This window comes from Drosophila hydei, unplaced genomic scaffold, assembly GCF_003285905.1.
Source record: "Drosophila hydei strain 15085-1641.00,03,60 unplaced genomic scaffold, DhydRS2 tig00008114-arrow-pilon, whole genome shotgun sequence".
NCBI classification, from domain to species: domain Eukaryota; kingdom Metazoa; phylum Arthropoda; class Insecta; order Diptera; family Drosophilidae; genus Drosophila; species Drosophila hydei.
In genome coordinates this window covers 6,617,888-6,639,808 of record NW_022045827.1, presented here as the reverse complement: position 1 = coordinate 6,639,808, position 21,921 = coordinate 6,617,888, and the positions used below count along the sequence as shown (strand labels likewise).

At 38.3% G+C, this 21,921-nt stretch overlaps 4 protein-coding genes across 4 annotated transcripts; 3 read left to right on the top strand and 1 right to left on the bottom strand.

Annotated features, from left to right (window-relative positions):
• The first annotated feature begins 71 nt into the window (after window positions 1-71).
• Window positions 72-2,388, top strand: LOC111595497 (trans-1,2-dihydrobenzene-1,2-diol dehydrogenase). Its single transcript, XM_023309267.2, has 5 exons — window positions 72-161; window positions 1,082-1,316; window positions 1,377-1,668; window positions 1,731-1,977; window positions 2,110-2,388. The coding sequence occupies exons 2-5, from the start codon at window positions 1,103-1,105 to the stop codon at window positions 2,368-2,370; spliced, it is 1,014 nt and encodes a 337-aa protein (XP_023165035.1). The 5' UTR covers window positions 72-161; window positions 1,082-1,102; the 3' UTR covers window positions 2,371-2,388.
• Window positions 2,389-4,219: 1,831 nt separating this feature from the next.
• LOC111595504 (trans-1,2-dihydrobenzene-1,2-diol dehydrogenase) lies at window positions 4,220-5,763 on the top strand. Its single transcript, XM_023309276.2, has 3 exons — window positions 4,220-4,678; window positions 4,734-5,110; window positions 5,316-5,763. Exons 1-3 carry the CDS (start codon window positions 4,303-4,305, stop codon window positions 5,583-5,585), a joined length of 1,023 nt encoding a protein of 340 aa, XP_023165044.2. The 5' UTR covers window positions 4,220-4,302; the 3' UTR covers window positions 5,586-5,763.
• Window positions 5,764-6,787: 1,024 nt separating this feature from the next.
• LOC111595518 lies at window positions 6,788-12,210 on the bottom strand. Its single transcript, XM_023309298.2, has 3 exons — window positions 11,526-12,210; window positions 8,302-10,372; window positions 6,788-7,998 (listed from the first exon to the last, which is right to left on the bottom strand). Exons 2-3 carry the CDS (start codon window positions 10,288-10,290, stop codon window positions 7,315-7,317), a joined length of 2,673 nt encoding a protein of 890 aa, XP_023165066.2. The 5' UTR covers window positions 10,291-10,372; window positions 11,526-12,210; the 3' UTR covers window positions 6,788-7,314.
• A 460-nt stretch (window positions 12,211-12,670) lies between these two features.
• On the top strand, window positions 12,671-18,969 carry LOC111595544 (ras-related protein Rab-5B). Its single transcript, XM_023309330.2, has 6 exons — window positions 12,671-12,995; window positions 16,726-17,162; window positions 17,727-17,847; window positions 18,469-18,637; window positions 18,701-18,808; window positions 18,893-18,969. Exons 2-5 carry the CDS (start codon window positions 16,897-16,899, stop codon window positions 18,793-18,795), a joined length of 651 nt encoding a protein of 216 aa, XP_023165098.1. The 5' UTR covers window positions 12,671-12,995; window positions 16,726-16,896; the 3' UTR covers window positions 18,796-18,808; window positions 18,893-18,969.
• Window positions 18,970-21,921: the final 2,952 nt, after the last annotated feature.

Here is a 21,921-nt window from a genome sequence, read left to right as displayed (position 1 = left end):
TAAAGAAAACTTTTAAATGTTGTCTCCTTCCCAACAAACACAAAGCAGCGGAAAGTTTTTAATTATAGAAATAGTTCTAACGCAATAACACTAGTGTACAGTTGACTAACACAGCTGCGTTACAATTTTTTGGAAGGTAAAATTGTGAATTGCTAAGAAAGGTGTGTTAATATTTGTATTTATACTTGTAAAATTAGCCGGCACTTAAGTAGCCACTGTGCATAAAGTAATTGAAACTATAAACAGAAAGTGAGAGAGTAATATGCGAACGCGTTGTAAATGCAACTATGCGCATTAGCAGTAAAGAATGCGAATATGGCTGCTATGACACCTGTTGGAATCGCCACCCCCAACTGCAGTACACAATCTAAACAAAAGCTTTGCAATAGACAAACTGTTAAGTTAATGTACATAGTATATACGTGTGTCTCGTTTTGTCTCCCTCTATCTGCAAATATATACAAATATATACATACATATATATACATTAACAGAATAATAATTGTGTACATGAGTACTCATGTATGACATACGTAAAACGTTAATATACTATATTAATGCAAACAAATATCACAATTGATGTATAGATTAAATGCAGATATTGCCATTAGAATATTAATTATAATATTGCGAAATTCCAACATCGTTATCTAGTGGAAAAGGCATTTCCATTAGACACACATAATTCATTTGTTTTATATATAGATTCTTTATGATAGAGTATAGAAGTATTAACGAATGCTTACCTAAACATGTGAACCTTAAATTATTTGTAAATTATCTCGAGCCCTCATAAAGCCTTAATAATTATACAATTATTTTTTTATAATGTTTTAATAATATTAAAAAAAATGTATATTATAAAAAGTTTAAAATCTTAAAATACAACATATTTTGAATTTTTACCCTCTACAAGGGCATCCAGATAAATATTGAAGTGCTACCATTGAGTCTTATCTGAAAGTATCTCTCTCTGTCTCTCTCTCTCTCCCCACAGCTGATAACACGCCCCATATACATTACCGGCATCAGCGTTTTCATATTTAACTAACGTCAGTTCTCACTTTTAATTCATTTGCAGGTCTTTGGAGACACGTTAAACATGTCATCGGGCAAACTGATTCGTTGGGGCATCGCATCCGCTGGCAAGATTAGCGAGGACTTTGTCATTGCGCTCAGCACATTGCCAGCCAGCGATCACAAGGTGGTGGCTGTGGCTGCACGCGCTCAGGAGCGCGCGGCAGAATTTGCCAAGAAGCACGAAATACCCACGGCCTTAGGCAGCTATGAGGAGCTGGCCAAAAGCAAAGATGTGGGTACGTATCCTGCTTGACAGTTGGTTCTGCAACTGTGGTCTAACTTCCTCTTTCATGCAGATGTGGTTTATATTGGCGTGCTGAATCCGCAGCATTACGAGGTGTCCCTGCTGATGCTCAACCATGGCAAGCATGTTCTCTGCGAGAAGCCGCTGGCCATGAACAAGAAACAGGTGGAGGGCATATTGGCCGCAGCGAAGGCAAACAAACGTTTCTTCATGGAAGCTGTCTGGTCACGCTTCTTCCCTTCCTATCAGCATGTGCGTCAGCTCATCCAGAGTGGAGCTCTGGGCGAGATCAAGGATGTGCAGGTTAACTTTGGTTTTCCCATGCCGAACGTGGATCGTCTTCAGTAAGTTGGAACTGGACAACTGATTGATAAATAGAAAGAGCTAAACTATTTTGTACTTGCAGAAAACGGGAGCTGGGTGGAGGCGTCGTTTATGATCTGGGTATCTATACCATACAAGCCTCGCAGTGGGCCTTCCAGGAGCCACCGCAGAAAATCGAATCAACTGGCCACACCAATGCCGAGGGCATCGATGATGATGTCAGCACCACGCTCACCTACAGCGGCGGACGAACGGCACGCATGCGCATTTCCTCTCGCGAGAAGTTGGACAACACGGCCATCATCAAGGGCACCAAAGGACAAGTGACGGTAAGTCAATGAATCAACATTTGCTGGCGAGCGACAAACATTGATAAACATTGCTCACGTGGCCGGCAAGTGATCAAAGCTCTGTGACGTCACAGTTCTGTATCTGTATCGAAATGTATTTCCTCATTCCAGCTTATCGATTTCTGGACGCCAAACAAACTGATAGACATCGATGGCAAGGAGAAGGAGTGGCTGCCGCCCAAGGGCAAGCATGCGACCAACTATGCCAACTCGGAAGCCATGCGCTACGAGGCGGAGGCAGTGCGTCAGTCCATATTTGCTGGCGAGCTGGAAAACAAGAATGTCAGCTATGCGGATAGTTTGCTATTTGCCCAGATCGAGGATACGATTCGCCAACAGATCGGCGTGCTTAACAAATATGATGAGCAGTAAATAAGTCAAATAAATACTTCTAAACATACTAATAAAAATAGAATAAAAAAAAAAAATTGTTTTTTTTTAAATATATAAATAGTTTAAAAATATTAAAATCGAATTTCTGATTTCAACTCAGTTTATATGGGAATCTATGCTCAGGGCGTAGTTAGATCTAATAACTTATCTAATCTTCATCGAAAATCTTCACTTAAAATCTATGCCAAGTCATTCAACTAAGGCACTCTAGTGATAAGTATAAGTAATAAAAGTGGACTATATATATTGTAAACTTTGCCAGCAAACCAATTTACACTAGCTTTGACTTTGTTTAGGTCAAGCTATAGGAAATCACTTGCCAGTTAAGTCACGATTGCAACTTGAAAATAAATATTTATAACTACAATATATATACACGAACGTCGCTAAATATATAAGCTATACTATTTATACACATAATGCATATCTCTCTCTTAATATATGAGACATATTATTATATATAACTAAAAAGATTATAGAGATAGATTTGCTTTTCTATATAGTTCACTTACCTCTTTTTTATTCATATTATAGACTTTAAAATTAACAACAAATATTTAAATAAAAAACAAGTAGTTCATTACGTATTATAATGTAAGATAATTAAACTGGTTTCCAACATGAATAGATTTTTTATTACTGTATACGTCATAATTAAATTCGAATTTCACAACAAAATTCAATGTTTGATAATTTATATATTCAAATATACATGAAAACTCTACAACCATTAAAAATTGTAGTTAAATTAAAATAAGCTCAAACACGATCGTCTTCTTTAGCTCTGTTACGGTCCAAATAACTTATGACCTTTAATGTTCGTCAACAAAAAACCAATGTAGCTAGTTATATATGAGATCATCAAAAAGAGGGCTCGTCCCTAAATACATGATACGAATAACGTTGAATGCTTACTGGACATGTGACTAAAGTTGTTAGAATGCGTGATATTGAAGACATTGGGGCAATACCTATGGGAGATAACTTCATTTACTTACAAACCACTATAATATATAATAATAATATAAAGATTGTTATAAAACTATAATAAAAACAACAAATGCATTTGATTATAACTTCTAAATTCCAAGATTTAAATATTTAAAAAAAACATATATATATATTTTTTATTTTATTTATAAATATCTATGAAATAAATAACAAAATCTACTTACGAATTAAAACCTAAGTATAAATATTGTTATTTATATTATAATTTTTTATTTTTTGTTATTTATATTTTTTTTTACAATTTAACATTTTTTAATTATTACTTTAATTTTTTTTTATTATAATTTACAATATAAAACATATATTATCTTTACATAAAAAATAATATGTTTTACATTTTTATTTTTAATGTTGTTTTTCTATTCTATTAAATTTTTAAAATTTTTATGACTTAGTTTATTTTTAATGCATAACTTTTTATATTTGTTTTTCAACTTTTAACATTTTTTGTTTATTATTATTATTATTTGTATCCTCCATGAGAACGTATATGAATTATTGTGATATTTCAAAATTATATATGTGAACTTCAGAGGATTTCTTCTAAAGTATTCCGACTGAAAGGGGTTTCGGTCAACAAGAAAGTTCACTTCTCACAAAATATAATCAAAGGCAACACGGGGATATATACGTATATATGCACGAGTATTGCTTAGGTATACCTACTATAGAGCTCTGAGAACTAGCAGCTCGTGTTATACTCTGTTATCAGCAGAGAATGTAATGAAAAAGTGCAAATGCAGTGAATGCAGATGTTTGGGTCTGATAAGGACGCGCACTTGGCGCACTTGGCGCACACAGCGTCAGATCCGTTCCGACAGTTGTGTCAACAGTGGCGATTCGACAGCACACGGAATTGTAGACGTATATTCTATATATCGGCAGCAGATCAAGTTTATAATGCAAAGTCAAGTTCTGAATTGGGGCATTGCAGCAGCTGGACGAATTACCCAAGATTTCGTCACTGCTCTGAGCACCATTCCAAACTCGCGCCACGCAGTGTTGGCCGTTGCTGATGTCGAGGGATCGCGCGCCCAGGAGTTTGCGCAGCGTAATCAAATACCGAGGCACTTCGATGGCTTCGAGGCGCTCTCCTTGGACAAGGAGGTGGATGTGGTATATGTGGGCACATTGAATCCCTTCCACTATGCCGTGGTGCGTCTGATGCTCACACGGGGGAAGCATGTGCTCTGCGAGACACCCTTGTGCCTGGGTCTCGAGCAGGCCCAAGAGCTCTACAAGTTGGCCGAGCAGCGAGGTGTATTCTTCATGGAAGGTGAGCGAACGAAGCTCCTGGGAAATGGCAATTGGTAATTCGCTGTGTTTTGCAGGCATGTGGAGTCGTTGCTTTCCCAGCTATGAACGATTGCGCGAGCTGCTCCTTAGCGATGCCATTGGCGAGGTGAAGCTAGTGAAGCTGCAGCACGGCTTTCGTTTGGCCAATGTGGAGCGTGTTGCTAGCCGCGCTCTGGGCGGTTCCATTACACTGGACATTGGCATCTATGCGCTGCAGCTGGGCCAATTCATCTTTGGTTCGTCGCCCGTCAAGATCATTCCCAGCGGCACTCAGCTGAATGCTGAGCGCGTCGATGTTCAAACTGAATTCATATTGGACTACGGCGACAATCGTCGACTGATAGCGCTCATTACAGGTCTGGAGAATCTGGAGAACGATGCGATCATCGTGGGCACCAAAGGCGAGATTAAGGTGAGCTTATCGCAAAGTGCCCTGACCCTCCCAGTGCGACGCGAATAAAGTGTTTACGCTGTACAGCGAGCATCTCTAGAGTAGAGTTAAGGAGGCTGCAAGGATTTCTCAATAGACTCAAGATCTGAAAATCTTTCAGTCTTACTTACTTCCAAGCTCTGTACTACATTAGTATAACAGATTGTCTTATAACACTTTAAAACAGCTCCCCAACTATTGGTGTCCCACTCAACTGTCGCTGGTCAATCACGCGCCTGAGTCTTGGCCACTGCCGCGCGCCAAATTTGACTTTCACTATACGAACTCCTGTGGCTTGCGCTACGAGGCGGAAGAAGTGCGTCGTTGCATCGAGAAGCGTCTGCTGGAGAGTCCCAAGTACACGCACGCAGCTAGCTTGGAAGTTATTGCCATTACGGATCAGATACGCAGTCAAATTGGAGTGAACTATGATAATGTGCTCGGCAGGGATGCTTAGAGGCATTTGTAGTGCTCTAGACTATGTAGTTATCTAGGCTATATATATTTTTGTATAGCCATAAATTGTCTTATGATAAATTTCTCACAAAGTAGATACGAATGTTGTACGCTCTATGTATCTCTTATTTTCTATAAGTTAACTGACGACATCTGGACAAAGCTAAAGCCTATTTATTCGGCCATATATTCAAATATACTTACGATAAATATGATAAATAAATAAATAATATCTTCTATAATTAGAAGAGAAATAGTTATTTATGCCTTTTTATATAGACGTTAAGATCAAAAACTTTGGGAAAGGGTTCAAAATCAGATCAAGAGAAAAAATTAACTGATTTTGGTGTAATATAAGATAGAACATAGATACTATTTGTTTCAAAAGAAGAAATTCTTGAGTTGAATTCATGAGAATCACACAGAAGATCAATAAATATATTTATAGTACTTTTTAGAATACTTTACCACTACTAACTAACTTTACCAGCAACAATAGCCGAATTAATATATTCATATTTAATCCCTAAGTTTTTCTCCAATGTAAAAAATATTTAATTTTTTTAAATTTTGAATCTGAAAATTAAATTTACTAATCTTTTTCGACAGAATATAGTCTTATAAAGCTTTGTTTGGGTCAGAGGCACGTTCATGGCTTGTCCATGTCTGGATTCAAGTATGTAGATCTTAAGACGTCTATCTCGGACGCATTTGTACATAAGAACAGATATTAGAACAGACATTAGATCAGGAAAAGATATACATGTATATAGAAAACACAGTCTCATGTTAAAAAAAATTCAATCACTTCATATTTTGTATTCAATATTTTATTTAAATAATTGCATTTACTTTTTTACTCTTTACTTTTTTTAAGTTCATTTTTCGTTTTCGTTTTATTTTCTTTGTTGTGTTATTTTTTGCTCTTCTATTAAAGTTGTTTGCTTGTTATGTTGCATATACATAAATATTACTAATTCATGTCTAATGTATATTTTGTTGTTGTTGTTGTCGCCGTTGGTTCATTAAGGCTAATCAGCTAAGGTCAAAACGGGAACTTAAGAGCTAAAGGAATACTTAAAAGCAACAGAGAAGAATTAAAAACAAAGACGTTCAAAGCTACATTGAAAATTAATTTACGAATTTTGTTTTCAAATGTAAATGCAAAGCAATAAATTAGTTACAGACAGTAAAAATTGAAAATTAATTGATTAAAAGTGTATCGTTTTTATTTTATACATGAATTGTTCAAGGCCCAGCTGGATTAAATTCGTTGAAACAACGCTAGACGTGTGGGAAGAAGTTGGGGGTGATTTTCTTCTCGAGTGGAATACAAAATATCTTAACTGCTGTTAATTGGGTAAGGCGAAAAAAAACTACATAAGTTCCAAACCTAAGCAACGAAGTGACTAAATTACATTGTGTACTTAAGACTAATTAGAATTGTAACAATTAAAACTGATTTTATACAAGGCGAGCCAGACATTATGCATATCATGCATAGCGGATGATTGCCAGCTGCCAGCTGAAGTTTTGGTACGTCAGAGACGAAGGAAGGCGGGCGGCACGTAGCACGCAGCACGTCGGACGTAGATGGCCCGAAACAAACATAATGTTGATAAATCCTAAACACGCATTTTGATTCAGACGCTGCCGCTTAAATATAATTAAGTCTTCTGCTGTGTAAAATTGCTATAAAAACTATCCACAGATGTTGCGCAAATCCTGGTTCAATTGCTTTTGCTGTTGCTGCTTGTGCAGCTCGACACTGATTCGATCCCGATGCTGGATTCCAGCGGTTGACGCGGCTGAGGCGTCGGTGTGGACACAACGAGCAGTGGCTTGTGCGGCTGCTCCACAACGGCAACGATGGGCGTGGGATTAATAAGCGGCGGTGGCAGCTCCTCAAACGTCATACAGCTCCGCTGCGCCTCCTCCACAATGGGCGGCGTATCAATTGAATCGAGGTCGATGGTAATGATGGTGTTCGTGTTGGTGGTGTTGGTGGTGCCGCTCCTGCTGCTGCGCACAGTGGTATAACCCTCAGAGACGGCTACCAAAGCGGCGGTGGTATTACGATTGTGCTGCAATAGATCATTGATCTGCGAGATGCGCGACGAGCTGCTAATCGGCGCATTCAAATTGATAAAGTCAACCGGGACGTTGCCCGTCAGCCGGGCCAGGCCCGTGGCACAGCTGCTGGCCGTTATGGATATGCTGCTGCTGGTATTCCTGGAGACGGCGGCGGTGGTTTCTAACACATTCGCGTGCTGATATTGCGTGGCATTCGAGGCGGTGGTGGTGGCATTGCCAAAAGGCGGCACCGACGGCACCGCACATGAGCTGTACGCACCAGGCGATACTATACCGCCCGATAAAGTCGTCGTCTGTTGGTAGGAATTGTAGGAGTTGAGCTGCAAGGAAATACGAGTTACTAAGTTAAATCGCTTTAAATGAAAATGGGCAAATGGCGAAGGCCTTCATCTGTCTCTAGCGGCATAATAATGTGTAGATTATAACTATTATAAAATTTGTGGTTTGAGAAAATGTTGTTTGGGCAGAAATAGATGCCTAATGGGGTGATTGGAAATCTCAGTCTAGGAATTGATTAAATATTATATAATCACAGCTATGTGAAATGGGTCAGGGTTCAGTTTGCATATCATGTTTGCCGCTAGAGCTCAATCAATTAGGTCCCTCCTCCAATTCTCACTCACCTGTGCGCTGCCATAGCTGACGGTTGGATGATAGGTAGGCGTTAGAAGCTCACCGTACGAGGGCGTGGCATTGCTACCGCTCGTAAATAGTCCCGAATCAAGGCTGTCCAGTTGCGGATAACCAGCAGCGTAGCTAGATTGCTGCGCCGTGCTGCTGCTGCTTGCTGTGGAACCAGGCGAGGCGTTCGACTGTCCCGGCGTCTGCTGTTGCTGGTAATAGCTGACGCTCGTCTCGGGCGTGTAAGCTGGCGAGGCATAGCCGGAGCTGTAGTTGGACTGCGGCTGCATGAAGAAGCAGTGCGAGGCGGCAGCAGCAGCAGCGGGTGAAACGACGCCAGCGCTGCTGCTGCCGGAGGCGCTGCTGCCATAGACCAGACCATTATTGCTCGTTGCCGTCGGCGGGCCCTGACTCTGGCGCTGCTCCATATCCAGCCGCATAACGGTGTGTATGTAGTGGGTGCGCACGCGGGTAGGATTGAACTCGACACGTCCGACGGTGTTGCCGCAGGCTTCGCGTGTGCAGCCGCACGGGAACATCGCTCGATCCACTTGACACTTGATACCCGCCTGGCTGCAGGCACACGTCTCCGGGTCACAAAATTCGCGACACGAACAGCCGCACACCTCGCGCGAATTGCGTATATCCTTGCAATCGATCTTCTCGCTGGCATCGATCTTTCTCACTCCGGCCGCTTTTAGCAGCGCTCGTCGCTGCTTGGGCGTTACCGGCTGCAGGAATCCATTGGAGCCATCGTCAGCATCGGAGCTACTGCCCTCGCTTAAATAATCCTCCTCGGATTCCTCGCTGTCATCACTGCTGGAGCCGCGCGTTTGCAGCTGCTGCTGTTGTTCCTGATTTTGGCTGCGATGCGCACGCCTCAGCTCCGCCGCATGCTCGGCCAGCGTCATCGTCTTAAAAGCAATGTGCCGAGCACCCATGCCCAGCGTGCAGCCACCGGCTGTGGGCACACAGCTAAAGCCTTGCTGCCTGGGAAAATAGTAGACCTTAACGCTATCAAAGTTAATGCAACGCTTCGAGCGTTTCTGTGTGCTCGAGCAGCAGCTGACGTTGCTGCTGTTCATGTCCGGTACCAAGGCCAGCTCCATGCCATCATCCTCCAGTCGCCGCTTCAGATTGGACCGCAGCGGCTTCTGCACGCTCGTCGTCGAACCATTAACTGTTGCTATCGTGTTGTGTCGATCATTTTCGCTGCCCAGTCCTGAATCGGAGCCGCCGTCGCTACGCAGCTCGTCCTCTTTGGTCTTTGTGGGCGGCTGGATTATAGCCGCTCTTCCATTGCTGCAGCTGGGTAGGGGCCCGACAATGCCACTGTCAACGTTGCTGCCGACTGGCGCTGGCGTGTCCAGTTTGAGCCACAGCAAATTACCGCTGCTCTCTGCATCCTCGTCATCCACCACAACCACCTCGTTGTCATCCTCTCGCAGCAAAGGTTGCGCAAAGTCATCTATCGCCAGCGGATCCTCAGATATATTATCGGAGGCCAACGATGAATTGACCTCGCTATCGCTAAGCACAATAATCTCATTGTTGGGAAAGTTGTCCAGCTCCAGAAACTGTTCTTCCAGATCATCGTCCGCGTCGTTTATCAGTACCACCGGCTCGTGTGCAAAGTCTGCCAACTCATCGTCTAGTTGCAGCTGCAGCGGCAGCACAATTTTCGACTTTGACGCATGCACTTTGCTGGCATCGATAATTGAAGTTTTTATTTGACGTTCAATGTCCTCATCCTCGAGCCGTTGGCCCGACTCCTTATCAATTGTTGGCAACTGCAGTTGCTCCTCTAGCACCAACTCCTTTGGCTGTTCCATTCTGTTGGCATCGCCAACAACGCCACCGCCGCCACTGCTGCCGCTGCTGGCTTCATTGTCAGCATTCACGCTGCTTGTGCTGCCAAACATGGTTCCATTGCTGGCATTCTTTTGTATGTACGTAAAAATCTTCTTGATCGGACGGAACATGCTTCTCATGACCGCCCCCAAAGGCTCACCCAGCTGTAGCTTAGTTCTTAAACCTCCTTGCAGTTAAGAGTGTCTGTTGCAACAGTTCCATCTGGATGGATGATAAGGGGAAATTGAGTTTGAGTATAATTAAATTATATTTTTTTAAAAGTAATATAAAATCATATCAAGATAGATTTGTATCTACGTATCTATGTATAGCTGCCTTTTTAAATTGTTTTTAGATATATCCATTAGAGTAGAGTGAAGAGTTATCATTAGTTTGCAGTACAGTAAACCTCCCAATTTCCTTTGACTTTAACTAAGGATACAATATAAGCTACTCAAGGGTTAAGACTAAACTGACTTGATAAAAATGTAAATTCCCTTTATTCAATTAAGTCTTAGATAATACATTAAATATGAAAATTTCTTATAAAACGCCCTTAAGCTGAAGCATACATATCTAAGGACTTATTGATGATATAATAAAAGAAAAGTTAACATTTTGAAGGTTTGTTATATTAAGACTAAGTTATCATAAATGGAATTGCCCCGACTTTTATGTTAAAGTGTTTTGTACAGCTAAGAAGACCAAATGAAGCTACTTTGCTTAAATAAGGAAAACTCCAAAATAGAAAATTCATACGACTTGGCCAAGTTAAGAAGAGAAACGCCACGTTAAGAGTTTTCATTAGAGCTAAACTATTTCATGAATACCGGAAATAGCAAAAGCAAATTCTGTATATTCACATAACAGCATTGACTGCATAAAGCAAAACGGTTCTCTTTTGTGAGTAATTACTGTACTGTATAAATTGTCTGCGTAGATTTTGCTGGACTTTTTGGAGTAGTAAAAGTCAGCGCTTTATCCCTTTGCCTTAGCAGTCACTTTTTTAGTTCAACAGATCACCAAATGAAAGTTCTCTCGTCACTTTTCCGTTTTTCCGACTTGTATATAGCGTTGTTGTTTGTGTGTGGCGGAAAGGCAAAGGAAAATTCCGGGGCAGCTCGAAGTATGCAGTGTATGTGCAAGTGTGTATGCGAAGGGCACGCCTAGGCAGGCACATCGCCACGTGCAAGTGCAGCCAGGATTAGTGAAAATTCAATTTTTAGCTAAGTTACACAGAGGCATACATACAGCAATCTGTGTGCAACAGCTTGTGGCAAAAGAAATTAATTGGCATCGCAATGGGGAAAGAAAAAATACAATGAATGGCGTATGAAAAGGTTTTAAGTCTAAGCAAAATCAATAATTTGCACACCTTTGGTCTGATTATTTAGCACAATGCGCTCTGATTACGCTTTCCCGGGACACTTGATGCAAATTTGCAAACTCCTTTTTCGAATTTGCGTTGCAGCTGTGAAAACTACGATGAACGGGGAAACCGCAGTGTACGTGTGTGTGTGTGTTTGTGTGTATGAGCAAAGGAGACGCAGAGCACAGATCACAAATGTCAATAGCTATGTGTGTGTGCGTACGCAAGGGGCTTCGCAGCAAGACGAGCACTAGATCTATGTATTGGTGCTGATCACTATTTGATACGTTTACACGGTTGTTCAGTCGCACTTTTGTCGTTGAGCTTTAATTATTTAATCAAATCCTGCTTTTCGGATTCTCGACCGACGTTTTCACTTCTCGCCTCGCAATGTTATTACCATTTACTGCCATTCACAAAATACTCAAATTGATAATGTGACCATATATGCCAAAATACCGAAAATACCAACTTTGGCATACAATTTGCAAGCACTGTCGTAATTGGTCAAAGATGACATCAAATCAAAGCACAGTAACCGAACGCCACGTAAAGTCCGAAGCGACGACTGGTATCGATAGTTGACCATTTTAAATAGAGAATATAGGAATATAATGGATGAGTCACATACTTAGAGTATTATATAATTATAAGAAAGTCTTCATTACAGAATATGTGATTACCACAGAAAAAAACTGTCCGAAAAGAAAGCTACGAATATATAATAGATTGCAGTCGATGTAAACTTCGTAAATAGATGGCGATATTGATTATTATTAATTTCGATAGCGAAATAAAAAACATTGAAGCGATGAATCGAATAGGAAAAATAACAAGACAGTTATGTTTGAATGAAATTAATTATACATTTTGTTGTTAAAATAAAGATCTAAATATAATATATAATATTTCTTTGTATGTAATCAAATTAATAGCTTTATTTAGCATTTAAAACTTTACAGCTCTATATTTAAATGATATGATTGTGAAGTAAGAGTATTTTTAACGCATTAGATTAATTGTTAAATTGCACAGATTAGGTTGATAATTTATTTAAAATCGGTTAATAATCGAAAGCCGCGGCAAAGATATATCGATTAACCATCAATCAATATCGTTAAAACGAACATCGATTACCTGCTGTTTTCTTACATCACTAATAAAAATTGTAAGTGGATTCAAGTTCAGCAATAATCCAGGCAATATTTGCAAAAAAAGAGAGTGGTAAAAACAATAATATTCGCGTACTGCACCCAAAACTAAAGGGCCGACAGAAAAAGTGCAAGTCACGTCTCACAATACATGCAGCGCCTCGAAATTGACAAAAACAAGACCTGAAACGTTGGAGAGTCGTGGGGATAGAGTCAGTCGCTGTCTATCTCTGTCTGCGTGCGTTTGTTTCCAAGTTTTCGTGGCTGTGCTACGTTCGAAAACGCAAATAAGAAATCGTAAATCACAGTCAAACACAAACAAAGAGTGAGTTGCAGCAGTAAAGTGTATAAAGAGTTGTTGCTACAATCAAAGTGCGTAATTGTAAGCGAGAACAGAAAAGTGCATGTGAAAAGGGCGCTGTTGTTTTTCCATTAATTAAGAAAGTTGTGTAAAATTTTTCATGTCCACCATTACAATCGTCATCGATAGCTGGCGCTGAGCAGAGAGAAAGAGAGCGCGAGCAGCAATCAATTCGCCCCACAAAACACACACACTCATACATGCGAATACTGCTGCTCTGTGAGCCTGTGTGAGCGAGCGCGATAGCTGTCCCTGAAATTGGGTGCGTTGCACGCCAGAGCATGTGAGCAAGCAAGACAGAACGAGTTGTCTCATAAGTATTGGTGCTTAAATGCAGCGCACAGTGGCAACACATAGCGCAATAAATGTGCGTTTGTTTCTCTGTATGATAACCAAAGGGCAATATAACTGTAAATAATAGAATTACAGGTGCGGGAAAGTGATGGGCACAGTCTAGTAATCAGTAGTTGGCTAAGCTTTGCAGCTCTTAGCCCAGTCCACCTGCTTCTTTGTTCATTCGCTTTTTGCGTCTTAGAATGTGGAGCTCATTCTACTAATGTGTGCGTGCGTGTGTGTGTCTACGGATTTATCTACAATCGTTGCTTATCGTCATGACAGCTTCAACGCCCCCGCTTCATGAGGCCTTCCTCCGATATTTCAACCCTGAGGAAGAACAAAATTGTGAAGCTCTCTGTGCTTAATGTAAACAAAATTGCATATTTCATTTTCTTTGTTTTTGTATCCGCCTTTTTAATGCGCTGCCATTAATGCTGACGCCGCTGAATATAACAAATGTTATGTCGACGTGTTGCAGACCGAACCTATAGGGGTTATTTTTCTTTCTTCATCATATTTCAAATAATTACGCAGAGAAGTCTTGTATTACACTTGTTGACTTAAATGTGTACTCATACGATGCTAGCTATTTAAATATGTCTACTTTTCGGAGTTGCTGGCCATATTTGAACATTGATTTTTATAATTCAACATCGATTTTAAAATAGAATAATAAAGTAAGGTTTAACAATTTAAACTCCAAATTCTACTGATCGCAAATTTTTAATAATGGCGTAAAGTTTTTATGTCAACGGCTCGAATTGTATGGAGTGCGCTCTTTCTCGTTTCCTTTGCCACTTGTTCTCTCTTGTGTATGCACGTATGATGTGTAATTGTGTGTGTCAGCCGTTCGTTTCGTTTTCTGTGTGAATGACGCATCGTCAGCTGTTCTAGTGTTGCCTACGGTAATTTCCGGACTTGTCGCTGTACCGTTGTTTTATATTTTATTGAATTTTCCTCAAAAGGGTTGCGCGCCGCTTTTGTTTTCGGCTCGTGAGCTCGGTGTTGAATGTTTTTGTCCTCGTTTTGTACGATCTATAACTCTAAGATTCATAATTCACTACGCTCTTTAGCTGTGTAGAAACGCCAGCTGTTGGAATTGCTACTCGTGTTTGCAAAAACATTTATCAATATTGTTCATTTAATTTACAATATTTGCTTTTAAAAATCATGTGATCGTTTGACTTATTAAAATCTTAGGCAAGTTTTGCAGCTGTCTGCGAGAAGAGAGACTTCAATAATCTACCTGTAATACAACTGTGATAAAATGCATCGACGTCATGACAAACAGAAACTCGAAAACAAGTGAAATTTTTCTACTTCCAGAGAGCGAGAGAATGAGAGAGTACAAAAAATAGCGACACTCGCATTCATACATTTGGCATATTTGAGTTCGTGAGTGCGTGTGTGTGTGTGTGTGTAAGTCGTGCTTGACAACTTGATTCTTCTATTTGCTTGTTAGTGTGTCTGTGTTTGCACTTTGCTCCAAAGCGCCAAAGCCTCAAACGGGTCTCACACAGCAAACAATAGAAAACGTAAAATGTTAGTGCATCAAGTTTTTACTCGATTATTGTTCACTTTGATGATGTCGCCTGCATCGTTTGTGCAATATTGCTTTGACGCTTAATTTAATAATACCACAATAACGAAATGCGCCGCATTTCACTTTCTCTGTGTTACATTGCTTCTGCCTGCCCACTACCCGCCTGCTAACTGCATACACATGTAATTCATTTTGCATTGATTTTTGTCGCGCTCTTTTGTCGCATAGTCCAGTGCCTGCTCTAGTGCCCGCACCCGCAGCTGCGTCTCCATCCTGAGCATATCCGCTTTCAGCCTGTGCTCATCAACGCGAGATCCGTATTTATCAATCTCTCTTCCAAATCTCTTGCTTCTCTCGTCAGTCTTCTAACCGATTTCTCTGTACAGTTTAGCATTTTGCTGTTAATTAATTGTAGAGACTAAATGTATACGCGCTCGTGTGTGTGTGTTTGTTCTATTTAATGACGAGGAGTTGGCAAAGGAAACGAACAACATTTAATTCAAATTAAACAGCAGAAATTTTAGTTACTTATTGTACTAGTGATTCATTCCCAACCGATTTTTATAGTACTTTCTTTGCTCTAAAGTTGCTCTTGTTATCGCTGTTTATTGTAGGAGTATTTTCTGCTCTAGTGAGAACGTAAATCAGCATGCTCTACTTATGTTAGCTAACATTTTTGACATGTACGTAAATTACAGAAATGTTAATCTCAATACTGATTCAGAAACACTGTTAACATTTACATACAGTCAACCTTTAACGGTTCTTTATGGGCGCGTTTCGTTCATATTTGTTTAATTTTTATATTATTTCTGTAGTAGCCAAAGTGAGCAATTTGTTGACTATAATATGAGTAAGTCAGATAAGATAGACATTTAACTGATAACAATTTACATTTGTCTGAGTTTGTGTTTTGTTTATGGGGTGCTTGAAAAATTTTAAAAAAAATTATAACTTTGTAACCAGATGAGTAAAGTCTTAAAACATTTGTAATTATTTGCTTAAAATACTGACACACAGAAATATACATGAAAACAATAATTGCGCCTAAACATTTTTAAGGTTTCGCCTATTGTGTTGCGCGTGTTTGAAGTATTTTTAGTTGTTCCCCTAGTTGCGCGTTGCTTATGTTGTTGTTGTGATTAGCGCAATTCGCAATTAACTGAATGTGTGTGTTTGTGTAAATGTGTTTGCTTGTGTTTGTTTTTGTTGCCGACACGCAACTATTTCTTCTCCACACAAATTCTTGACATTGAACTTTGTCGTTCAATTAGCATATATCATATATATAGTACAATCCCAAAAACCTTATGAAATGCATATTGTATATATCAGTTATTCATACGAAATATACGTCGTATAACATATGCGGTTATAGCTGATACGTAGATAAGCTTTCGGCCTTCAGTCGGCCTTGTTTGAAGAGCATAAGGCTCTGTAAACGTTTCGTTAAAAGCTCTTTAATTTCAGTTGAAGCAGCTCTATGTTTTGTATACTGCATAGAAGATAATATATTTATATTATTTTTTGTTTATTTATCTTTCATTTGATACTTTTCGTAGCATTCATATAACGATTGTTTAAATGGGGCGTTTTTGATTTATGCTCTGCCCCTTCAGTTCACCGATAAGCAGTTCTATATATAAAATGAGAGTTTTTTGTGCGTTTGCTACATGTTTAATTAATTTCGATTAGCGCCGATGCAACAACCGAAGGCGCCACACGGTCAATGACGTTGATAGCATTATTTTATAATTTATCAGCAGCCGCGAAATTCTCGCAAATTCCTGTATTAATATTTGTTCTCTTTTCTAGATTATACACACACAGAGCCAGAGACAAAGAAAGAGAGAGCGATAGAGAGAAAGCTGGCAAGAGTGAGAGATTGAGAAAAAATTGAATCTTTTTCGACCGTCCGCAACAAATCTCGCATCTAAAGGCTTATTCCTACGTTTTAAGCGCAATTACAACAGCAACAGAAATATAATGGCAACAGCACCACGCAGCGGGGGGTCAGGCTCTGGAGCCGCCCAACGTCCCAATGGCACCTCGCAGAATAAAAGTTGCCAATTCAAGCTGGTGCTACTTGGCGAATCGGCTGTTGGCAAATCGTCGCTGGTGCTGCGCTTTGTTAAGGGCCAGTTCCATGAATATCAGGAGAGCACGATAGGTGCGGCCTTTCTAACACAAACCATTTGCATAGAGGATACAGTGGTGAAGTTCGAGATCTGGGATACAGCCGGTCAGGAGCGGTGAGTCTTAAAAGAGCTTAAGCTTAATCATGTAAAAGTTGGCATTAAATTTACTTTTAATTCTTCAATAATGTTAGTGCTAATGCTAATATTTATGATTAATGTTAATGTTATAATTATGTAAAGTAATCTAAGAAGTTAACATTCAAGTATATGCCACATTCACTGTGAATGCTAATGCTTCAAAGTTAATGTAACTATAAATGTTAATATTAACATTCATAGTCACGTTACCTTTAATGTGTTTGCTAATGCCTCAATGTTAATGTAATTAATATGTTATTAGCTGATAATGTAAGCTTAAATGTAAATGGCAATGATTCAATGTTAATGTAATCATTAATTCAAAAGTTTATGCTTCACTTAACATGATTGTTTAACCCAACGTTAAAGTGCTCATATTGTTTACGAGGGTGGTCTGAATAATTGAAAGTAATTAGAAACATAGAAAAATAATTAATACATATAATTAATCAACCTTAGATGATTTTATGTTTATAGTTTTTTCAGACCCCTCTCGTATGCTCACAGACAACATTTGGCTAAAATATATTTCATTTGCAGGTATCACAGCTTAGCTCCCATGTATTATAGAGGTGCGCAGGCCGCAATCGTTGTCTATGACATACAAAATCAGGACAGTTTTCAGCGTGCAAAAACCTGGGTCAAGGAACTGCATAAACAAGTGAGTAAACATGGAATACGATCTCTCTTTCAATTCTCTTGAGTGAACAAGTTAAATGCGATCACAAGTGGACAGCATGCAGAATATTCTCATATACACAAATGGAATTGTTTTTGTCTGTTTTGTGGATATATATAAATTTACTGAATTGAAGCTTTCTGCTGTGCATTGAACTCATTTATTATTTCCGTCATTGTTTACGGCTCATTGCAGTCATTACGAAATTATGGACGGTGCATGGTTTTTCAAAGTCTAAAGTCCGCAAATTAATGGGCTTCAAATATAAGTTGCAACTAATTCGAGGATATTTAAGCTTAGTCAAGCCTAGCTTTATATAACTTAAAAGGTTTCTTTTTCTGTTTTATGTCTACTTGTTTAGATAGTAAAGTTCAATGTTGTTTTGTAAGATAATATTGTCATGTAAGATAATCATTATTTGCTTAAAAGAAAGTGTTCGGAATTGATAGGGCTTATAATGATTGGAGTTTCAACTTGTCTCTGTGAGGCAAGTCATAACTGACATCACATGCGTTTCAAAGTAAATTTGAAGAGCATGTTATGTTAGCTCTTTAATTTTATTATTTATATTCTTTATAATACAAACAATTTGTACTTTTGTAGGCCTCACCGAACATTGTCATTGCGCTGGCTGGCAATAAGGCGGACTTATCGAACATTCGCGTCGTGGAGTTCGATGAAGCGAAGCAATATGCAGAAGAGAATGGTTTGTTGTTTATGGAAACGTCAGCGAAGACGGGCATGAATGTCAATGATATCTTCTTGGCAATTGGTAAGTAAACAAAACGTTTATTTACTTAAAGCGAAGCAAATAATATCTATGAATTTTCAACAGCCAAGAAACTACCCAAGAATGACAACAATCCTGGAACTGTTATAAAGCCAAATGGAAACGAATCAACTCAAACGACGAACAACTGTTGCAAGTGATGTCCCTTTGTAGGTGTGTGTTGTGTGCGCCCATCAGCGAAATTAATTGGATCGTATAGAATTTCAATTTTAAATTGGTTGCTTTTTGTCATTGCAGAAAATGAAATTTCCAACGAGAGATTTGAAAAGTTTATGCTGATAATTATAAATAAAAACATTATTTAAAATTTAAAACTAATGCCGGCTCATAGGGGCAATCAATTTAATTTTCATGATTGATGATGATGATGATGAGGATGATGATGATGATGAAACACATAAAGATAATATTAATTATAAATTAAATTAAATGGAAAAAACAAAAACCAACAACAAACAAAACGTAAAAGCAAAAAGTTAGTTTAAATAAAAAGAAAAACAACAACACATAGCCCCGTTAAAACCAAGCGATAATTTATCAAAGAAAAAGCGCTCTTAAAACAATATTTCTACTATATCTGGGCCCACAGTTCATAGTCGCCACTTAGAGAGCTCCCACTTCGATTTCATCTCAAAACAAACGCGGGCAGACGCATTCTAAATAAAATTTAACGTAAGCATTATTGAAAGCGGATTCAAGTTGACGTCGTATCGTAGAAATGTTTAAACAAAAATTTGAATTGTATAAAAAAAATTAAAAGAAAAAAAAAACTTGAGAGTTGCAAATGTTTTCGAAAAGTTTGCGAAAGACGAAAAAATTCCAGTTGCAGTTGTTCTCAGCAGCGTTACAAATAAGAGAGAATCACATATATATATATATATATATATATATATATATATATGTATATATATATGTATGAATATATATAGCGAAGATAATGATAAAACGAAAGATCAGTTCAGTTTTGGTTCAGTTCAGATCAGATCCGTAGTAGAGAAGAATCGCTCGTCCTTGATCTGTGGCAATGTGTGTGCCTATCCGGCTCTCTCCAGCTGCGTTCGGCACGTGTGATAGTTGCAATTTATATAAATTATATATACACGTATGAAAAAAAAAAACAAACAAAAAAATCTAATGAAAATTCAAAAAAAAAAAAAAAAAAGAATGAAAAATACAAACAAATTGAAAGAAATTATTCATAGTTATAAATTTTTGGTTCAATTTATGTTTAGCTTTATTCTTTTTTCTACTATTATTTCACATTCTAGCAACAATCAAAGATTTAATGCTATACCTATAACTAAATAAATAAAAACAATTATCGTAAACCCTCTTATACAGCATATAAGATGAAGTCTTAAGCCGAACAAGTTGAAGTATGAAAAAACCACAAACTGAAAACTTGCTAAAAATAGTTTCACAATTTGTTTATCTCGGTTCACAAAGCGTATTTGATTTCTAATCTACCTACTGTATATAGGTGTATATACATATATATGTATATATATATATATATCTATATATATATATCAACCAAGCAAACAAAACAAAAACAAACAAGAAACAACAATGAATCAGCGTGAGAAAAGAAGCGACGCCTAAACAGCTGTGTGTATTTTTTCCAATTTATAATTTTTATGTTGTATGTATGTATTTAAAAATTAAACATTTATAATAAAAATCGTATATATATACATATATAAAAGTCGAAATAACATTTAATGGAGTTTCGTTGACAACAATTCGTGAAATAGAATTCAATTCGCATTTTTTATTTTATATTTTTTATTTAAAACTTATCGTGGTTCATTGGCTTCAATTGAGGAACTTGCGCAAGTGCTTGAAGAGTTTCGAAATGCAATGAAAACTTTATCGACTCATAGTTATTCCAAATCTCCTCAAGTCGTGAAATAGTTGAAAGAGTAGCTGAATTTATGCTGTTACTGAAAGAAAAATGGTCTAAAAGTAGATAAATAATGTAGTGCAGTAAAACTTATGAAAGCACAAAATGAACTAGTTCAAAGAACGATGTTTTTTTAAGATCAAAAGTAAGCTTCGTACACTCATTTCATTATGGTGCGCAAAAGAGATGTGTGTGAACCCGTTCAAATTGGATAAGTTTCTTCGATAGCTTCGAGGAACTCCATCTGTCGACAGCTGGAACAGGAGTTCTATAGTTCTGAGTACTCAATGATTAATTCGAAATTCTGAATAGAATAATATTCTGAATCAGAATTAATCACAAGCACTATATTTATAAAGAATTTTCTAAGAACAGAGGTCTACGATAAGATGAAATGGAGATCTTACTTCAGTTGCATTCGAATGGTTCAGAACTGAGCCTCTCAAAATGCCAAAGGCTAAAGTACAATTGCGCTTCAATAAAGGCGCTTTGGCAGCTACGCATAGGGAGACAATGGCCTGGCTGCTCAAACGCTACAAATTGGTAATACTTGGCGCTACATCGGTGGGTAAATCCTCTCTGGTTTCATACTATATCAATGGGAAAGCTTCTAATGTTGAGGAAAAAACGTTAGTTGCATCATTTTCCAGCTTATCTCTGGATAAAGCGGTCAAATTTGATGCCTGGGAAGTGGCGGGCGAGGAACGGTTAGTATAAATTATGAATATATATATATACATATTATATATATATATCTATATCAGCTGGCAGAGCCTGGCGCATATGTATTACACGGATGCACAGGCAGCGCTAATTGTCTATAATGTTCAGGATCGGAATAGCTATATTTGCAGCAAAATGTGGATCAAGGAACTACGTCAAAAGGTTTGCATAGAGTAATCTATACATATAAAAAAATACCATATATATATCACATCTGCTTCAGTTGGCGCCGACTTTGGTCATTGCCATAGCCGCGAATAAAATTGATTTATGGGATAATATGTGCGTTGATTCGACTGAGATGAGCAATTATGCTCGTGATAATGGCTATATCTTCATGGAGACTTCGGCCAAGACGGGCACAAATATTTATGAGATCTTTACAGCTATTGGTATGTCGACAGATAAGCAAAGTTAGCTAAGGGATTAGTCTGAATTTATTTTTTAGCTGATGAACTCAAAGCGAGTAAACGTTCCGAGCTAAACAGATTTGACAAAGACACTGGCTGCAGTTGTGAAATACTATAGAATGATGTGTACTATGTACATTTACCAATATAAATATAAATATATATTTTTATAATATAAATCTTAAGAAATCAGTTGATGCTCTACTCTATAGACTTTGAAAAAAATATAT

Coding starts and splice junctions, on each gene's coding strand:
- LOC111595497 (XM_023309267.2), top strand. CDS start 1,103: ATGTCATCGGGCAAACTGATTCGTTGGGGCATCGCATCCGCTGGCAAG. Junction 1,317..1,376: donor GGCCAAAAGCAAAGATGTGG/GTACGTATCCTG, acceptor TCTTTCATGCAG/ATGTGGTTTATATTGGCGTG. Junction 1,978..2,109: donor GCACCAAAGGACAAGTGACG/GTAAGTCAATGA, acceptor TCCTCATTCCAG/CTTATCGATTTCTGGACGCC.
- LOC111595504 (XM_023309276.2), top strand. CDS start 4,303: ATGCAAAGTCAAGTTCTGAATTGGGGCATTGCAGCAGCTGGACGAATT. Junction 4,679..4,733: donor AGGTGTATTCTTCATGGAAG/GTGAGCGAACGA, acceptor TGTGTTTTGCAG/GCATGTGGAGTCGTTGCTTT. Junction 5,111..5,315: donor GCACCAAAGGCGAGATTAAG/GTGAGCTTATCG, acceptor ACTTTAAAACAG/CTCCCCAACTATTGGTGTCC.
- LOC111595518 (XM_023309298.2), bottom strand. CDS start 10,290: ATGAGAAGCATGTTCCGTCCGATCAAGAAGATTTTTACGTACATACAA. Junction 7,999..8,301: donor TCAGCTATGGCAGCGCACAG/GTGAGTGAGAAT, acceptor ATTTCCTTGCAG/CTCAACTCCTACAATTCCTA.
- LOC111595544 (XM_023309330.2), top strand. CDS start 16,897: ATGGCAACAGCACCACGCAGCGGGGGGTCAGGCTCTGGAGCCGCCCAA. Junction 17,163..17,726: donor GATACAGCCGGTCAGGAGCG/GTGAGTCTTAAA, acceptor TTTCATTTGCAG/GTATCACAGCTTAGCTCCCA. Junction 18,638..18,700: donor TGATATCTTCTTGGCAATTG/GTAAGTAAACAA, acceptor AATTTTCAACAG/CCAAGAAACTACCCAAGAAT.